The sequence below is a fragment of the Rhinatrema bivittatum genome, chromosome 2, assembly GCF_901001135.1.
Source record: "Rhinatrema bivittatum chromosome 2, aRhiBiv1.1, whole genome shotgun sequence".
Lineage (NCBI taxonomy): Eukaryota > Metazoa > Chordata > Amphibia > Gymnophiona > Rhinatrematidae > Rhinatrema > Rhinatrema bivittatum.
Genome location: NC_042616.1, coordinates 153048871 through 153068438, shown reverse-complemented (window position 1 = coordinate 153068438; position 19568 = coordinate 153048871). Strand labels below are relative to the sequence as shown.

Genomic DNA, 19568 nt, shown 5'->3' with positions numbered 1-19568 from the left:
GCCAACTCAGCCCTCATCCTTAAACCCCTTAAACCTAAGGAACATTCCCAGATTTAATTTGGAAGCTCCCACAACATCAACCATGTTTTTATTTTATGCCAAAATCTTATCAGGTCCATTTCCTCCCTGATGTCCAATGGAAGGCTATTCCATAATTTGGGAACCGACATAGAGAAAGACCGATTTTAGAGTCTTATGTGACGGAAACTCTTATCCGGGGTTAGTTGCAGCAGTGCACCATACTGAGAGCGAGTAACTCTCAGTAGATGTTTCCAAAAGACCTTATTCTGCAAATGAGGAGGGCCCTGCCTCGCAAGATCTTAAGTGCTAGGACCAAGATTTTAAACATGCATCTCAGTTTGACCAGCAACCAATGCAGTTTCGCAAGTAGTGGAGCCACTGATTCTCACCTTGACTGTCCCAATACCAGCCTAGCAGCCATATTCTGGACTTCCTGCAGTTTACAAATTAAGTTGCCTGGTAGCCCGAAATATACAAGATTTCAATATTCAATGACCGCTATTACTAGTACATAAACCACAAACTTTAATGCGTTCAGATTTAAAACATTTTTCAATGGCCATATCAATCTCAATCTACTATATGTGGAATGGAATTCTGCATTGATTTGGCTTTCCATGGTGTTTGGATTGGTCAATTCTGCCCTATAAAATCTGGCTGTGCATGTGTAGTGGTATGGTTGCATTTTTGCTATTTAAAGAAGGAGACATTATTATTGTATCCTATTTTAGAACTCACCACCTAAGCAAAGGGCTGAGACTTTTCCTTGGCCAGTGCCCTCACGAACCTGGGAGAGACGTTCCTCTGGAAGGAGGAGAAGAGATTTTTGAAGTTGTGGCTTCACTGCTGAACTATTATTTGAGATCTGTTCCTGCTCAAGAGAGCAATCACTCTACCTTGAGAAAGGGCAGTCTAGGAAGCTGTTTATTCCTATTTCTAGTGAGAGGAGGGTCAGCAGTGACTTATACCAGGAGAAAGATTTGACTTTTGTTGAAGAACATTTTTCCATGTTTTAAGGAATAATTTTTGACACCAAATTCCTACCCATTTAAGAAAGAGAGCATTTATTTTGACTTTCCTGTCACCAGGAAAGGCTACTGACTCAGTGGATGTGTTGCGCTCGAGGGGTGGACCCCTGGCCTGTGGCAGTGCGGAGACCAACCACAGGGGGCAGAGCATGAGAGGAGACAGAGGCAGTGTTGATCTTCACCACTGGAAGCCTGTGGTCCCCCTGGGAGGAGCCCGTAGGGTCCCGGACCGCTGGGACCTAGGTGGGCCTCGCAGGGTCTCCTGGAAGTGTCAGAGTCTGGCGTGCCCACAGAGGCAGGACGAGCTCTATCAGGTTCGAGGCTAGGAACAGGTTGGAGATAGGCAAACCAGAAGAGCGTTGGTGATGACAAGGCTAGGGACAGAGCCAGAATCAAGCAAGGTCAGGCAGGCAAGGTCAAAATCCAGGAATCAGTCTGAGGATTGGTCAACGAAGCAAGGGTCAAGATCCAGAGGTCAGACAAGGTCAAGAACAGGCTGAGGTAATAGGCAGGCAGACAAGTCAGGAACAAGCTGGGGTATTTGGTAGAAAGGCAGTCCGAGGTAAGACCGGGAAGACGAACAATGAAGACAGGAAGAAGCAGGCAAGGAAGCAGTCAAGGAAGCAGGTACAAGCAGGAACAGAACTGGAACAGAAGGATCCTGGAGTCCCCCCCAAGACTTGCCAAAAGTCCCTGGTGGTCCAGCTGGGGTCCTGGAGCCATCTCCTGCACTCAGGCCATCGGCTGCCAGTATTCAAAATGGCGCCGATAACCTTTGCCCTTACTATGTCACAGGGGCTACCGGTGCCATTGGTCAGCCCCTCTCATGGTAGGAGCACAAGATGGTGCAGGCCGTCCATTGATCCTACCATGTGACAGGGGCCAACCAATGGCACCGGTAGCCCTGTGACATAGTAAGGTCAAAGGCTATCGGCGCCATTTTGAATACCAGCAGCCAACGGCATGAGTGCAGTAGATGGCTCCCGGACCCCCGCTGGACCACCAGGGAGTTTTGGCAAGTCTTGGGGGATCAGGAGGGTGGGGGGTTGTAGTTAATTACATTTTAGCTGGGAAACGAATAAGAATGGAACGCATGAATGGATCGGGGGCCCCCTTGCTGAATGCAACATATCTGCTCCCCGACGAATACGAATACTGAATGTAATGTATGCGGTCCCTCTGCACATCACTATCCTAATATGGAACCTAACATTGTGTAACTACAGCAAGGGTTATTTTTCCCTATATGCAACACCTTGCACTTGTCCACATTAAATTTCATCTGCCATTTGGATGCCCAATCTTCCAGTCTCAGAAGGTCCTCCTGTAATGTATCACAATCTGCTTGTGATTTAACTACTCTGAATAATTTTGTATCATCTGTGAATTTGATAACCTCACTCATTTCATTCCTTTCCAGATCATTTATAAATATATTGAAAAGCACCGGTCCAAGTACAGATCCCTGAGGCACTCCATTGTTTACCCTTTTCCACTGAGAAAATTGGCCATTTAATCCTACTCTCTGTTTCCTGTATTTTAATCAGTTGCAATCCACAAAAGTATATCGCCTCCTATGCCATGACTTTTTAGTTTTCTTAGAAGCCTCTCATGAGGGTCTTTGTCAAATGCCTTCTGAAAATCCAAATACACTACATCTACCGGTTCACCTTTATCCACATGTTTATTAACCCCTTCTAAAAAATGAATCAGATTTGTTAGGCAAGACTTCCCTTGGGTAAATCCATGTTGACTGTGTTCCATTAAACCATGTCTTTCTATATGCTCTATGATTTTGATCTTTAGAATAGTTTCCACTATTTTTCCCAGCACTGAAGTCAGGATCACTGGTCTATAGTTACCTGGATCACCCCTGGAACCCTTTTTAAATATTGGGGTTACATTGGTCACCCTCCAGTCTTCAGGTACAATGGATGATTTTAATGATAGGTTACAATTTTAACTAATAGATCTGAAATTTCATTTTTTAGTTCCTTCAGAATCCTTAGGTGCATACCATCTGGTCCAGGTGATTTGCTGCACTTTAGTTTGCCAGTCTGGCCTACTACATCTTCCAGGTTCACAGTAATTTGGTTCAGTTCATCTGACTCCTCACCCTTGAAAACCATCTCTGGAACTGGTATCTGTCCAACATCCTCATTAGTAAACATAGAAGCAAAGAATTAATTTAGTCTTTCTGCAATGGCCTTATCTTCCTTAAGAGCCCCTTTAACCCTTTGGTCATCTAATGGTCCAACAAACTTTCTCACAGGTTTCTTTCTTCAGATATAATTTAAAATTTTTTATTATGAGTTTTTGTCTCTATGGCCAACTTCATTTCAAATTCTCTCTTAGCCTGCCTTATCAATGTTTTACACTTAACTTGACAATGATTATGCTTTTTCCTATTTTATTCAGATGGATCCTTCTTTCAATTTTCGAAGGATGCTTTTTTGGCTAAAATAACCTCTTTCACCTCATCTTTTAAAGATGCCGGTAATCATTTTGCCTTCCTTCCACCTTTCACCTTTCTTAGTGCGTGGAATAGAGCTCGACTGTGCTTCTAAGATTGTATTTTTAAACAATTTCCATGCCCATTTTACACTTTTAACCTTTGCAGTGCACCTTTTAGTTTTTTTTCTATTTTCCTCATTTTATCAAAGTTTCCCTTTGTAAATTTAGTGTTAGAGCTGTAGATTTAATTATTATCCTCCTTCCAGTCATTAGTTCAAATTTGATCATGTTATGGTCACTATTGCCAAGTGGCCCCACCACCATTACCTCTCTTACCAAATCTTGTGTTCCACTAAGAATTAAAACTAAAATAGCTCTCTCTCTCTCATTGGTTCATGAACCAATTGCTCCATGAAGCAGTCATTTATTCTATCCAGGAACTTTATGTCTGTAGCATGTCCTGATGTTACATTTACCCAGTCAACATTGGGGTAATTGAAATCTCCATTAATGCTCTGACAAATTGGTTAGCTTCCCTGATTTCTCTTAGCATTTCATCATCTGTCTGATCATTTTGGCCAGGTGGACAATAGTATACTCCTATCACTATACTTTAACCCAACATTCATGGGATTTCTAACCATATAGATTCTGAGTTTTAGTCTCTTATATGATCTTTGTCCTATTGGACTCTATACCCTCTTGTACATAAAATGCCACACCCCCACCAAGTTGATCCTCCCTATTATTGTGATATAATTTATACCCTGATATAGCACTGTCCCATTGGATATCCTCCTTCCACCATTTCTCTGAGATGCCAGTTATGCCTATCTCATCATTCACTGCTATACACTTTAACTCTCCCAACGTACTTCTTAGACCTCTGGCATTAGCATACAGACATTTCAAAGTGCATTTTTTATTTGTATTAACAACCTGTTTTTCAGTTGATAGGGATAATTTGCAATTCTTTAGCTCAGGTGATTCATTACTTATAGGCACATGGACTACTGTTGCTTTTAATGGAACCTCTCTTTTGGGATGCCCTACCTCTCCTGTTTCATTAATATCCTTCAAAGACACATTCCTCTGAACCATGCACTGCTGAGTGACTGTTGGCTCTCCCCCTTGTTCTAGTTTAAAAGCTGCTCTATCTCCTTTTTAAAGGTTAGTTCCAGCAACCTGGTTCCACTCTGGTTAAGGTGTAGCCTGACCAGGTGATCATCATGCCCTCCAGCCACCCAGCTATCTACATTTCTAATAATCGAATCACCAACTATGACAGTCAATCTAACCTTTCCCTCCTGGACAGTAGCTTTGGGAGACACATCCTCTGTGCAAGAGGACAATGCATCACCTAGAGAGCAGGTCCTTGCTACAGGATCACTTCTTTCTATACCAGGTTGATGCTTTCTGACCAGGAGACTTTCCTCCTCCAAGGCAGCACCAGGGCTGTCAGACTGAAGGTCTCATTTATGAACTTCTCTGTCTGCCTCAGCTCCTCCAGGTCTGCCACTCTAGCCTCCAGAGATCAGACTTGTTCTCTGTGACCCAGGAGCTCTTTGCACCAGATGTATATATCTCTCTGGTGTGTAAAAAATCATACATGTGATATTCAATGTATTCGAGTTCTTAGTGAAGTTATGTTGCAAAGGGAGAAGGAATGTGTATATAAGAGTCCATTACATTTATTGGTATAGTCACTATTAATCTGGTAGTGACATGCCACAGGATAATTAAACTCTTGATAAAGCTAGGGGCAATCCTGTATTTTAGATAAAATGCTGATTGATTTTTAATGTGAAAGTGTCTCCTGCCTATAAATCATATGATGAGCTGGGGGGAGGGGGTATGGGAGGGAGGGAAAGGCAAGCACACACAAACTCTAAGCTTTTTTCTACCTTTTGGTTTGCTTTTTATAACAAACATACAAATTCTAAATCTTTACCTACCATTTGGCTTGCTTTCTTTTAACAAACATATACACACACATACACTAAAGAATATACCACAATAGTTTGCCTGTCCCCAAAACTTTTGAAATTCTAAAATTATTCAGTTATACTTACTGATCCTCTTCAGCCACAGGCAAAATAATCCTCTTCTCTCAGTGTTCCCACTGAGAGGAGAGGATCTTCTGGACTACTTGCTTTGAGCACAGAAGTTCAACCACAGCCTCCAACACTTTGTGAGTTGGTACATCATGCTTCCTTTCATGCCTTATTGAAATACCATCTAAAAATCTACCTTTTTGAAGCTTCTTTGAAGCCTTAACCCCCGATTTCCACTTACAAATGTATTAATTTTTAACATTTTCTTAAAAGATGAAATTCCCATTTCCCAGTCTCTTTTGTCCTGTATGTCTGTCTTCATTAGATTGTAATGATGCAAGTAGTGTTATAGAAGTGTTAAGTAATAATAGTAGTAGTACAACTGAAATTGTATCCATTAAAATGCTGTTAATAACTGTTTACAGGAGCTTCTTTGACATCAATAGAAGACTCAGTGGAATCCAACTTTTTGTGGCACCACCTAGAGCTACTGCAAGACAAAACCTCATCTTTTTGGATAGGAATGTTCAAAAATGTGGATGGTAATATTTTTTGTTTTGTGTCCCATATTTCAGTAGTCTGTAGCAAAGAGATATAATGTCAAAGCATGCAAGAACTTTAAGAAAAAATGTTAAAATAATGACATCATTTTGATAGGATGAACCTGGAAATGATTTGATATAGTTCTCCTATTTTAAATATTGTAAAATCAGAAAATCTATCCCTCTAAAGTATTTATAAAAAATTGGCATCAGCGAAAATTTCAGATTGGCTGCAATCCCTTATAACCATGTAGATTTACATTTTGCAAAGATTAGACTCATTAGAGTCCTGAGGTCCGTCCACCCCAAAATGAAACACTCCACAAGTCAGTGCAAAGGTTAAACAGCTTAAACACTGTCCCAGTGCCAGCTTTTCAATTTCACTCAGCAATTACATTTGAAAGGCAACACCTGGTTAAAAAATAACAATTATTTCTCTTTATATTTTCACTTTGACACACTTAGGGAACCTGAGGGCTGTTATTCTCTTTAATTTTGCTGCAGTCACTGTGCTGTTTAAATATTTTGCTGATTAACATTGAGTAATCTTTCTCTTGCAACATCTAGAGAATTGTTTGTCACAAATGTGATTCAGGCCCTAAATCATGACCTTCGAACTAGAAATATGTTCTTTAAGAAATTGTATTTATTTTTGTTTTTATAAACATTTGATGATCCACCTTTACCAAAATGGTCTGAAGGCAGATTAGAATTTATTGTCAGTTTACAATATGCATAGAGAATCATGAAAAGGAGGCTTATTAAGGAGGGCATATAAAAAATAATTAGTCAAGGGAGGCTCTTTTGCTGTCCTTGTCACATCCTAGGTGATGTCACTTCACCTTTTCTTTTGAGGTTATGATGGTGTGCATTATGGCTAAGGATTATTGAGGGGTTTGGTATCTCTCTTTAAGGAGGTGTTTTGAAGGAGAGACACTAGGAAGATTTTACTCTGTTTCAATATCAGTGGATGCTTATTGTGAATGGAAGGTCTTTGGAAGACCCTTAGATGGAAAGCTAGAGTGAAGTCAGGGTAGGGGAAATCTCTCTTTCCTTCTCTGCAGCCCATTTGGCCAGTGCCCACAAGGCCATGCCTCCAGAATTGCCTAATTAGATTCCTGAACAGTATCACCAAACCACCCAGAAAGAATCATGGAATATCAGGTTACGAGGGTCTAATCCTTTACTAGGGAAGAATTTTGTAGGAGGATGTGAGTACTGAATATCATCTCTTTTGAAGAAGGACTCAACTATTGGTCATTATGGAAGAAAAAGTAAAAAGAATTGTTTTGAATGGGAACTCATTAGATAAAGCAAAGTCAATATTCAAAGCCATTTGTATATATCACTCACCAGTTATCCATCAAGTTATCAATCCAACCATAAGTTATCCATTTAAAAGTGTGTTGTTGTCGCTAACTTGCAGCTGTATTGAACCTGTGAACCATGGGTGATTTGTAAAACATAAGAACATAAGAAAATGCCATACTGGGTCAGACTAAGGGTCCATCAAGCACAGCATCCTGTTTCCAACAGTGGCCAATCCAGGCCATAAGAACCTGGCAAGTACCCAAAAACTAAGTCTATTCCATGTTACCATTGCTAATGGCAGTGGCTATTCTCTAAGGGGCGGATTTTAAGAGCCCTGCTCGCCTAAATCCGCCCAAAACCGGGCGGATTTAGGCGAGCAGGGCCCTGCGCGCCGGGAAGCCTATTTTACATAGGCCTACCGGCGCGCGCAGAGCCCCGGGACTCGCGTAAGTCCTGGGGTTCTCCGAGGGGGGCGTGTCGGGGGCATGTCGGGGGCGGGCCCGGTCGTCGCGGCGTTTCGGGGGCGTGTCGGCAGCGTTTTGGGGGCGGGTACGGGGGTGTGGCTACGGCCCGGGGCGGCCCGGGGGCGTGGCCGCGCCCTCCGTACCCGCCCCCAGGTCGCGGCCCGGCGCGCAAGAGGCCCGCTGGTGCACGGGGATTTACGCCTCCCAGAGGGAGGCGTAAATCCCCCGACAAAGGTAAGGGGGGGGTTTAGACAGGGCCGGGCGGGTGGGTTAGGTAGGGGAAGGGAGGGGAAGGTGAGGGGAGGGCAAAGGAAAGTTCCCTCCGAGGCCGCTCCGATTTCGGAGCGGCCTTGGAGGGAACGGGGGTAGGCTGCGCGGCTTGGCGCGCGCCGGCTATACAAAATCCATAGCCTTGCGCGCGCCGATCCAGGTTTTTAGCAGATACGCGCGCTCTGCGCGTATCTACTAAAATCCAGCGTACTTTTGTTTGCGCCTGGAGCGCAAACAAAAGTAGGCTATTCGCGCTCCTTTTAAAATCCGCCCCTAAGTGAACTTAATAGCAGGTAATGGACTTCTTTCGTTGCTGGAACCCCCAGAAAAGAAAAGTTTATACTGTTGAAACTCTTCTTACTCCTAGGGTATGGGTTCATGGGAGATATCTGTCAGTCAAGAGAAGAAGCTGGGGGGGGGGGGGGGGTATCACAGAGGGAAAAGAAATGGTTTTGTAGTGTTTTCTCTGTCTAGCATGAGAAACACAGCCCTTGCCTCTGGGTCAAGCCCACTACACCATCTGCTTGACAATAGTTGGTGACATTGCTGTAATTAATTGATGCATTTATTCATTTTGTGAGATTCCTTCTTTTCTTACCATCACACTCGGCCTAGAGGATTCAGTGAGGTACAACAAGCATTGCCTGAGCTGTAAAATACATATAAGCGAGGGCAATTTAAAAGCAATTTCTTCCAGTAAAATAGTCCTCTTGCAGGTTAAGGTAGCGCTTGGAGTCACAGGGCCTGAATGTGCACACTTTTACTTGCAGTGTGAAGAGGCATTTGAGCAGCTGGAGTTGGAGAGGGTCATGAAATTCTGCCAACATTTATTAATTTTCAAAATATTCATGGAGGAATAGCCTAGTGGTTAGAGCAGTGAACCAGGAGACCAGAGTTCAAGTCCTGCTGTTGCCCCTTGGGACTACAACCCCCCATCCTCCTAACCCTTCCCCCCCCCCCCCCCCCCGAAGACTTGCCTAAAGTCCCTGGTGGTCCAGCAGGGGTCCTGGATCATCACTTGCACTTGTTGCTGCTGGTATTCAAAATGGTGCTGATAGCCTTTGCCCTTACTATCACAGGGGCTACCAGTGCCATTGGTCAGCCCCTGTCATATAGTAGGAGCAATGGATGGACAGTGCCATCTTGTGCTCCTACCATGTGACAGGGACTGACCAATGGCACTGGTAGCCTCTGTGACATAGTAAGGGCAAAGGCTATCGGTGCCATTTTGAATACTGGCAGCCGATGGCCCGAGTGAAGGAGATCACTCCAGGACCCCTGCTGGACCACCAGGGACTTTTGGCAAGTCTTGGGGGGTCAGGAGGGTGGGGGGTTTATTTGTTCAGGATTCGTTGCATTCGTGGGGGGTTTGCCATACATTTCGCGAACCCACGAATGCAACGAATAGGGACCTATACGTTGTGGATTGCGCATTCGTTCACAACGAATGCACATCCCTACTAAAAGTTTAAGGTGTGCATCCGTTTTCCACGAATTTGTAATCCCCAACTTATTTTTTGCTATCTGTTAAATATGTGGGGAGGCGAAACGATTCGCGAAATGCATCGCGACTCCCCACGTATAAAACAGATTTCTGTTTTATTCGGCGCGCCGTGAGGCGCGTGCTTTTCTTCACCGCCATTAGCTGCGAGCTAGTACCCAGGATTACAAAATGGCGGTGCCCTTGCGGTAACCATGCCAACCTGTCTGACCCTTTCCTGTGAGTCGCAATGACTCACAGGAAAGGGTCGGACAGGTCGGCATGGATACCGGAACGCAGCGAATCCGCGCTGACATTTTCTGAGCAGCACTGAATGCAGCCAATCGCTCTGTCATTCAGTGCTCTCTGTGGAATTTAGTGACGAGCCAGCAGTATATAAACAGCAGCTCGAGGAAGCACGCAGTTATTTCCAGCGATTCTGTGGGGAGGTGGGCTGGGCTGGGTGGAAGAGGCAGGCAGGCAGGCAGAAGCAGAACTGATAGAGAAGAGATACTAGGCTAGCAAAGGAAAGAAAAATATTCCTTGTCTTGCTGTAGTGCCAGAGGTCAGCTACAGCCACTAGTATTCCTATTTCTTTCAAGCAGTTTATTTTGGTCATACTCATCTCTGACTGAGAAGAGAAGCTGACTGTGCTAGGTCAGCTAGCACTGACCACCATTTACCATTGAGGGTGTTGGGCTGGCTTGGAGAAAGATATTATTTTCAATGTCATCCATTTTTCTGGAGTGACAAAAATTCCTGCTTTATTAAATTCCAATTACTTAGTCTGTCAGTGCAGTGGGCATTTTAAACAGACTGAACATTGTCATTGAGTGGGTCTGTGCAGTCAAGTGCCCGGGGAGTAGCCTCTTTTGTGCTTACAAGCAAGCTTGTTCTGTGTGCACTCCACACACATTAGTGCACAGCCAGGCAGGCAGTGTGACAGTGGGCAGTGGGCATTTTAAACAGACTGAACATTATTATTGTGGGCCAGTGGGCAGTGTTACCACTCAGTGACATAAAATCTATAATGTCAGGGAAAGAGAGATGCAATCGACTTATTGGGACTGGCAGAGGAGGCACCCCAAAAGACACTAGTGCAACACCACCAGTACAGCTAAAAAGGCAACTGTCGCAATCTAAACTCTTTGTAGGGGATGGCAGTTCCATGCCAAAAAAAACGAAATCTGACCATGATACATCGCCATCGCCACCACTTGTTTCTGGCCCTGTAATTTTGGAGGAGAGGGAAGGGGAGGCAGAGTCATGCCAGACAAAATGTAGACACACAAAAGCAGCAGGTGGGCAGAAGTCTCGACTAACACTTAGCGTTCACAAGGTAGCGCAGTCACTGTTAGCTTCTGATTCAGATGAAGAATCTTCTTGGGTGGGATTCTCATCAGATACGGAAGAAGTAATAGCTGACGAATCTTCGGTAGAATCAGTTAGTCCTGTCTTAGCCTCCAGAATTGTGCAGCAGGGGAGAGATGACAGTGATATTGAGAAGGAGGAAGAGCAGTCAGTACGGGGACAGAGGGTGACTGGTGCCCTCTCTGGCATTGCTTCTCAGGATGCACCCACTACCTCAACTCCAGTGCCAGCATCCACCCCCAAGGTGTTAGAGAGGGGAAGATCATGAAAGACATCTCCGATCTAGAAACACTTTAAAGTGACGGAAGACCCACGTTATGCTCGGTGTAATTACTGTGCCAGGGATATTAGCAGAGGCAAGCAAATGGGACATCTATCTAATTTTGGCATGAACCATCATATGAAGAGGCAACACCCAACAAGATTACTGCCATCTGGGGATGGTGGCAGTTCTAGTCGGGGAACCCCTTCCAACCAGTGTGCAGTGGTAGGAAAGCAGCAGAGTCTGCCCACGCCCTCATACCCTTCTAGCAGTCAGGCGGCACGCCAGCAACCCCCTGACATGTGGCAGAAGCGACAAACCACCATGGAGGAAATGGGGTGTAGTGCGGTAACGCTATCCCGGGGTAGGAGGCAGGCAGCTTCAAAAGCTGTAACCAGGAGCATTGGGGAAATGATTGGCCTTGATGACCAGCCCTTGCAGCTAGTGCAGAATGTGGGTTTCAAGCGTTTTTTGAAGGTCGTACTACCAAATTACAAAATCCCGTGCAGAACCACATTTAGTAGAAAGGTCATCCCCAGCCTGTACAAGCAGTGTCGCAGTCTCTTGCAAGCACTGCTAGCTAAGGCAGACGGAAGAGTGCATTTCACCTGCGATATCTGGACCGCCATGAATGCTGCACACTCTTACCTCTCTCTGACAGCACACTGGTGGGACATGGCAGAGGCAGGGGCAGCCAGCAGCTCTACTACTGTAGAAGTATCAGGGTGGAGGTGGGCTTTACTGCACACCCACCTGACGGACCAGGCCCATACCGCAGCCAATATTCTAGCATGCATCAGAAAGATGCTGGAGGGCTGGCAACTACACCAGCGAGACAGGAAAACGCAGGCAGGGTTCTTTGTCACAGACAATGGTGCAAACATGGTTAAGGCAATAAGCGATGGGCGGTTTAAGAACATCCGATGTTTTGCACACACTCTGCACCTGGTAGTGAAGTCAGCTCTGGGCTTGGAGTCCAATGACAAGGAGAATGAATACCTGCATAGGTTAATACAGAAGTGCAGGAACATAGCAGCACACTTCCACAGAAGTGTCAAGGCGGGGCAGGTTCTCCGACAAAAGCAGACTGATTTGGATATGCCTCACAAGCGTCTCATTCAAGACATTGCCACCTGGTGGAATTCCACCTTTATGATGCTGGAGAGGTTACTGGAGCTGCAGATACCCCTTCATGAACTTGCTGGTACAATAGACATAGGTGTGCAGAATCCCCTAGTGCATCATGATTGGTTAGTCATGAGTCAGCTGGTAAAAATCCTGCAGCCCTTCAAGGATGTCACGGAGGAGCTGAGTTCCAGAAGTGCCACCTTGGCTGACATCATCCCTATAGTTAAATTCCTGGATGAACATTTGGAGGCCTTTAAACGGGAAGAGTGAATGACTGCTGAGGTGCTGCAGTGTCTGGACGTTTTGCAGCAGCAGGTGAAAGACAGATTAAGGCCTTTAACAGACGACCGCACATACATGCTCGCCTCTGTCTGTGATCCCCGTGTGAAAGGTAAACTCGCCCTACAGACCAATTGTCTGTCATTTGTGAAGGAGCTGCTGTTAGCAAAGGTCCGTGAACAGGAGCGCCATAGGCGGAGATAGATTAGGCTTGAAGCAGAGGTGGAAACAGCAGGCACGTCAGAGAGTTGTGCTGCTAGCCCAGGCAGGAGTAGCACAGTGTCAGTGACAGATAGTACCTTCTCCTCCACTTCAGAACGCCCAAGGCATGTTGGCCATAAAGATTCATCAGTTGTGCAATGGGCGAGAGAGAAAGTAGCTGGATTGAGTGACTCTGAGCCCTCCCAAGCACAGGAGGAGACAGCAGCACAGCTGTCAGTGACATGGTATCTCTCAGAGCCGATAGAGAAAATGCAGACAGATCCGCTGGCATATTGGGCACACAAGTCCACTGTCTGGCCACACCTAGCCAAAGTGGCTCAGCGATATCTGTCATGTCCACCAACCAGTGTGTCCAGTGAACGTGTCTTTTCAATGACAGGGGATATCATGAGCCCTCACCGCTCAAGGCTGGCACCAGAGTTGATGGAAATGCTAGTGTTTTTGAAAGTAAACCTGCCTTTGCTTGGCTTTCCAAATTTTCCCTGTGAATGGCAAGATGAATAAAAGCTATTCAAAGCCTTGCAGCAGCTCCAATTGCCTCCTATACTCCAGATAATGTAAGCACTGCAGCACATGTTCCTGACATGAATCGCTGTGCCTGACCATCTACTGTGCAGGCCTTGTGTTCCTACCAGTGTTTGACCTCGATAGCTGCACCTGTTCATCCAGGCCTTGTGTTCCTACCGGTGTTTGACATCAATTGCTATGCCTGTCAGTCCAGGCATTGTGTTCCTACCGGTGTTTGACCTCGATTGCTGCGCCTGTTCATCCACACCTTGTGTTCCTAAAAGTGTTTGACCTCGATTGCTGCGCCTGTTCATCCAGGCATTGTGTTCCTAAAAGTGTTTGACCTCGATTGCTGCGCCTGTTCATCCACGCCTTGTGTTCCTAAAAGTGTTTGACCTCGATTGCTGCGCCTGTTCATCCAGGCCTTGTGTTCCTAAAAGTCTTTGACCTCGATTGCTGTGCCTGTTCATCCAGGCCTTGTGTTTCTAAAAGTCTTTGACCTCGATTGCTGTGCCTGTTCATCCAGGCCTTGTGTCCCTAGGTGGGATTGACCTCTGTCCTCGACTGCTGCGCCTGTCCATCCAGGCCATGTGTCCTACAAGGGTTTCACTTAGATTGTATGCCCTCTGGGGATAGGGAAATACCTACAGTACCTGAGTGTAATCAACTATGAAGTGCTGGAAACGTTTTAAAATAAGAATATAAATAAATTAAAAAAAAAATTACTATCCCTGTCCATCCAGGCCTTGTGTTCCTACCAGTGTTTGACCTCGATTGCTGTGCCTGTTCATCCAGGCCTTGTGTTCCTAAAAGTCTTTGACCTCGATTGCTGTGCCTGTTCATCCAGGCCTTGTGTTCCTAAAAGTGTTTGACCTTGATTGCTGCGCCTGTTCATCCAGGCCTTGTGTTCCTAAAAGTGTTTGACCTCGATTGCTGCGCCTGTTCATCCAGGCCTTGTGTTCCTAAAAGTCTTTGACCTCGATTGCTGTGCCTGTTCATCCAGGCCTTGTGTTCCTAAAAGTGTTTGACCTTGATTGCTGCGCCTGTTCATCCAGGCCTTGTGTTCCTAAAAGTGTTTGACCTCGATAGCTGTGCCTGTCAGTCCAGGTATTGTGTTCCTACCGGTGTTTGACCTCGATTGCTGTGCCTGTTAATCCAGGCCTTGTGTTCCTAAAAGTGTTTGACCTCGATAGCTGTGCCTGTTCATCCAGGGCTTGTGTTCCTACCGGTGTTTGACCTCGATTGCTATGCCTGTCAGTCCAGGCATTGTGTTCCTAAAAGTCTTTGACCTTGATTGCTGTGCCTGTTCATCCAGGCTTTGTGTTCCTACCAGTGTTTGACCTCGATAGCTGTGCCTGTTCATCCAGGCCTTGTGTTCCTACCAGTGTTTGACCTCGATAGCTGTGCCTGTTCATCCAGGCCTTGTGTTCCTACCAGTGTTTGTCCTCAATTGCTGTGCCTGTTCATCCGGGCCTTGTGTTCCTAAAAGTGTTTGACCTCGATTGCTGTGCTTGTTCATCCAGGCCTTGTGTTCCTAAAAGTGTTTGACCTCGATTGCTGCGCCTGTTCATCCAGGCCTTGTGCTCCTAAAAGTCTTTGACCTCGATAGCTGTGCCTGTCAGTCCAGGCATTGTGTTCCTACCGGTGTTTGACCTCGATTGCTGTGCCTATTTATCCAGGCCTTGTGTTCCTACCAGTGTTTGACCTCGATTGCTGTGCCTGTTCATCCAGGCCTTGTGTTCCTACCAGTGTTTGACCTCGATAGCTGTGCCTGTTCATCCAGACCTTGTGTTCCTACCAGTGTTTGACCTCGATTGCTGTGCCTGTCAGTCCAGGCCTTGTGTTCCTACCAGTGTTTGACCTCGATGGCTGTGCCTGTTCATCCAGGCCTTGTGTTCCTAAAAGTGTTTGACCTTGATTGCTGTGCCTGTTCATCCAGGCCTTGTGTTCCTAAAAGTCTTTGACCTCGATTGCTGTGCCTGTTCATCCACGCCTTGTGTTCCTAAAAGTGTTTGACCTCGATTGCTGTGCCTGTTCATCCAGGCCTTGTGTCCCTAGGTGGGATTGACCTCTGTCCTCGACTGCTGCGCCTGTCCATCCAGGCCTTGTGTCCTACAAGGGTTTCACTTAGATTGTATGCCCTCTGGGGATAGGGAAATACCTACAGTACCTGAGTGTAATCAACATTGTGTTCCTAAAAGTGTTTGACCTCTACGGTACAAAGTCAACATAGGTTGATATTGCAGATTTGGACTTGAGTAGCAGTATTCTTATTTCTGAGAGCTCTTCCAGTTCCTTTGTCATCAGCTGAAGTGCGTAAGTACAGTCAGAATTCACTAGACGCCAACGGAATTCACTAGACGCCAACGATATTCACTAGACGCCAATGTAAACACCGGGTACATCCAACTCTAGGGGTGAACCCGTTCCAGGGAGTCCTTCCCTGCACAAAGGAAAGGGAACTCTTTCCTGGGCCAGCCTGTCTTTCCCCTATCAAAACCACAGGGACCAGACTACCTCCACTCTGCCAGCCTGTCTTGCCCCTATCAGCTTTCTGCCATTCTGCTTTGCTGCCATACACCAGATGACTCACTTAACTCCTTGTGGTGTTCTTGCCACTCTCATGGTTCCTCAGTGTGTTGGTGCTAGCCTATCTGCTTGCTATGTTCCCCCTTCATTGTGCTGTTGGATGTCAATGCCACTTGTCTTGCCGCTTTGCCTGTCGTGCTGCCTTCGATGGTTCATGCATCTGCTATCGGTGCTCTGTTTTGAAGCTGTTGTGTGTTTTTGACATTCTCACTGCTGCTTTGTGCCTCTGTTAAAGCACTCTTGCCACTTCTGGTACCCCTTTGCACCTTTCCAGTGCCTTAGGCTATTCATGCCACTTTGGTGCTACTTTGCCACAGTCAAAGTACCTTGGAGCTCTTTTGTTGTTGTGATGATTACTCCCCAGAAGTTTCATGAAAATTGATAAGAAAACCCCAGTTCTGCAGCCAAAAATAGGCTGGAAATCGTTCCCCCATTGACTTTAATGGGAACCGGGAAACGTATTGACAGATCGACAACTTATGGAATTCTCCATACTTCCGTATAAAACGGAATCGACCCTCCACGAAAACGTATCACGAATGCAACGAAAACTTTTTGGCTGCACATCCCTACTAAAAGTCCTTGATGGAAAATAGCAACAAGGCTCTCCTCTCCCCAACGTAATTCAGCAGTCAGGATGCTCAACTGCACTGCGTATTTGCCCACGGAGCATGGTCCCTGGTGGATTTGGAGCAAGTTAGAGGCCTCAGAGGCTGACCATCCTGGTTCATCGAACACCAAATGAAAGTCCTTGCAAAAGTGGTCCAAATTATTCAGTAGTGAGTCATCTCGTTCCCATAACAGGGAGGCCCATGCCAATGCTGGCCCTTCTAAGAGAGAGAGGATGAAGGTAACATTGGTTTTATCGGAGGGAAACAGAGGGGCTTATAATGAAAAGTGCATTTTGCATTCATTTATAAACCCACGGAAGAGCTTGGGATCTCCATTGAAGGGGGGGGGGAGGAGGTAATCGCAGCACAGAGCTGGGTGGTGCGGGAGTCCTGGAGGGGCAGCTATTACCAGTGCATCCATCCGAGCTGCTAGCCTAAGACTCCTGTTACATGGTCCAGCATTCCCTGTTGCTGTTGAACCCGTGTAGCCAGTCCTGGAATGGCCTGCAAGGCTGTCAAATCTATTGGGTCCATGACCTCAGCTATGATATGTTTCTGTGAACCCAATGATAGAAAGACAGACTTACCTGAGCCGCAGCCAAGGTCAGATGCTGAAGAGAAGGGTAAATATGATGATCCAGCCCGGGTCGTGAGCAAGTAGCAAACAAGAGACTCCAAGACAATCCAGATAGTAGGCAGGCAGCAAGCAAGAGAGATCCAAAGTCCAGTCTGGGTCAAAGGCAGGCAGCAGGCAAGAGGAATCCAAGGCAATCCCGTTCATAGGCAAAGGTAATTCCAGCAGAGAGACAGTACCAGCACAAGCAAGTCTGTAGCCGAAGCAAAGTTTGTGTCTGGAAGCCGGGTTTAAATAGCCCATTTCCTGCGCTAGCACGGGGACTGTCGGGAAGCGTGCCGACATGCCGAGGGGGTGGAGCCAAGGTGCCGCGCAGGTCGGCCAGCACCGCACGACCGTGATGTCGCTGCTGCTTCATGCTGCTCCAGTATTTTGCAGGGTAAGCTCAATTCGCCGTGGTAGCAATACCTCCAAAGTTTAACTAACAGGGTCATTCATCAAAATGTGTTATGGCCTTAATGCCCGCAATAACGCACATGATAATCGTGGTGCTGTGAATGCAAATTGTTAAAGGGGGCAGGATTGGGGATGGGTTTGGGTGGGATTAATGAAAATGAGGGGCAATATCGCATGTTTTTAATGCTGGAAATAACTACACATTTTTTCAGGTGTTCAGCTGTGTGATATGCCTGAAATGCAATTCACAATAAAGACTGAAAATTGCATTTTGGCCATTTTTTGGCTTGGGGTGGGGGGGAGAGGGAGAGAGAGCGACTTTGGGGGGTCTGCACAGTATTCAACTATTTATATCACTATCAGACCGATACAGAATGGTGTGCTCAGCCGAGCGCACCGTTTGGCCCCGTTTGGGTGCGCATTTTTGAAGAGCTATTATTACCCCTTATACCGTAAGGAGTAATAGTGCGTGGAAAACGCACGGCCAACACCCCCCCCCCCCCCCCCCCCCGAAACTAATAGCACTCATCACATGCAAATGCATGTTGATGAGCCTATTAGTCACCCGCAATATAGAAAGTAAAATGTGCGGCTTGGCCGCACATTTTACTCTCAGAAATTAACGCCTGCCAAAGGCAGGCGTTAATTTCAGATGGCACCAGGCAAGTGTACAGAAAAGCAGAAAACTGCTTTTAATATAACCTGTTATAGAGTCTATCAAGCTAGGACAAGAGAACATTGTAGACATTTCATCTTTGTGAGACTTTCCTCACTCCAAATGACATCAAATCTTCACTAAGGTATACTTTGCTTTTCATGCATATCACTCTGCATGTCAAACTGACCCCGAAAACCTAAACCACCACCAAAAACCTCACTTTGAGATTAGCTGGCCTTCCTATAGTGATATAAATAGTTGACTATGAAGGCTTTATAAAGAGTCTCTCTGTCTCTCTCTCTCACCACTTTGCAGCTTGTGAAAATTTCATGGGTGCAATAAATTTAACATGCATTATGTGTTCCGCACCCATGGCAGTCCACCTGATTGCGGCAGCGACCCACCGCGGCAAACACCAAGGGAGGAGCTCTGCTCCGGTGCTGCTGTGCCCGCGCGTTGGCGCGGGTCCCCGGGGTATCCACACGGCTGGGAGCCGCTCCTGCTTCCCCTGTGCGGCAGCTACAGCTTCTCCCCCACGGCCAGAATCCAAGATGGCCGCCACTATCTTAGGCACGAGGCCACGCCCCCTCACTAGAATTAAAGGGACCTAAGCTCTTTAATTACTCTCAGCTGCTTCCAATGATCCAGAGCAGAGGAAGTATATAAGGAAGCTTCCTCTGCTCATTCTTTGACTTGGCAACTTCCGTGGTTGGTCAGGTCTACTTGCTTTGGTGAGTTCTTGTGCTTTGGATCCTTGTTCCTGTCTCGTCTTGGTGTTCCTGGTTCCTGACTTCGGATCGGCTAGCGGTGATTCCTGGTGTTTGACTTTGGTTTGGCAAGCGGTGATTCTCTGGTGTGTGACTTCGGACTGGCAAGTGGTGATCCCTCGGTGCATGATCTCGGACTGTAAGCAACGACCCTCTGGCACTCGACCTTGGACTTCTTCTTGACCATCGTCTCCAAGGGTCCATCTAAGTCCCAGTGGCCCGGGTCCCTACGGGCTCCTCCCAGGGGGACCGCGGGCTTCCAGGGGTGAAGCTCCAGTCAGCCCTTGCACCGGAAACTCGACTTCCTGACCTCTCAAAGCTCAACCTAAGTCCCAGCAGTCCGGGTCCCTACGGGCTCCTCCTGGGGGGATCACAGACTTCCAGTGGTGAAGACACACTTCCTTTCCTCGACGTCACGACACTTCGTCTGCCTCCACAGTCGCCTCTGTCTCCAGTGCTGAGGGTCAGCTGGTCATGTCTTCTGTTCCTGCCTCACCACCTGATGGGAGAACCTACGGAT

General features: G+C 46.5%; 1 protein-coding gene across 1 annotated transcript in view; it reads left to right on the top strand.

Moving 5' to 3' along the window:
* MRC1 (mannose receptor C-type 1) overlaps positions 1–19568 on the top strand; it is a 349243-nt gene that overhangs the window by 316184 nt on the left and 13491 nt on the right. The window contains 1 exon segment of the mRNA XM_029588750.1: positions 5983–6099. Within this exon segment, the coding sequence (XP_029444610.1) occupies positions 5983–6099 (117 nt within the window).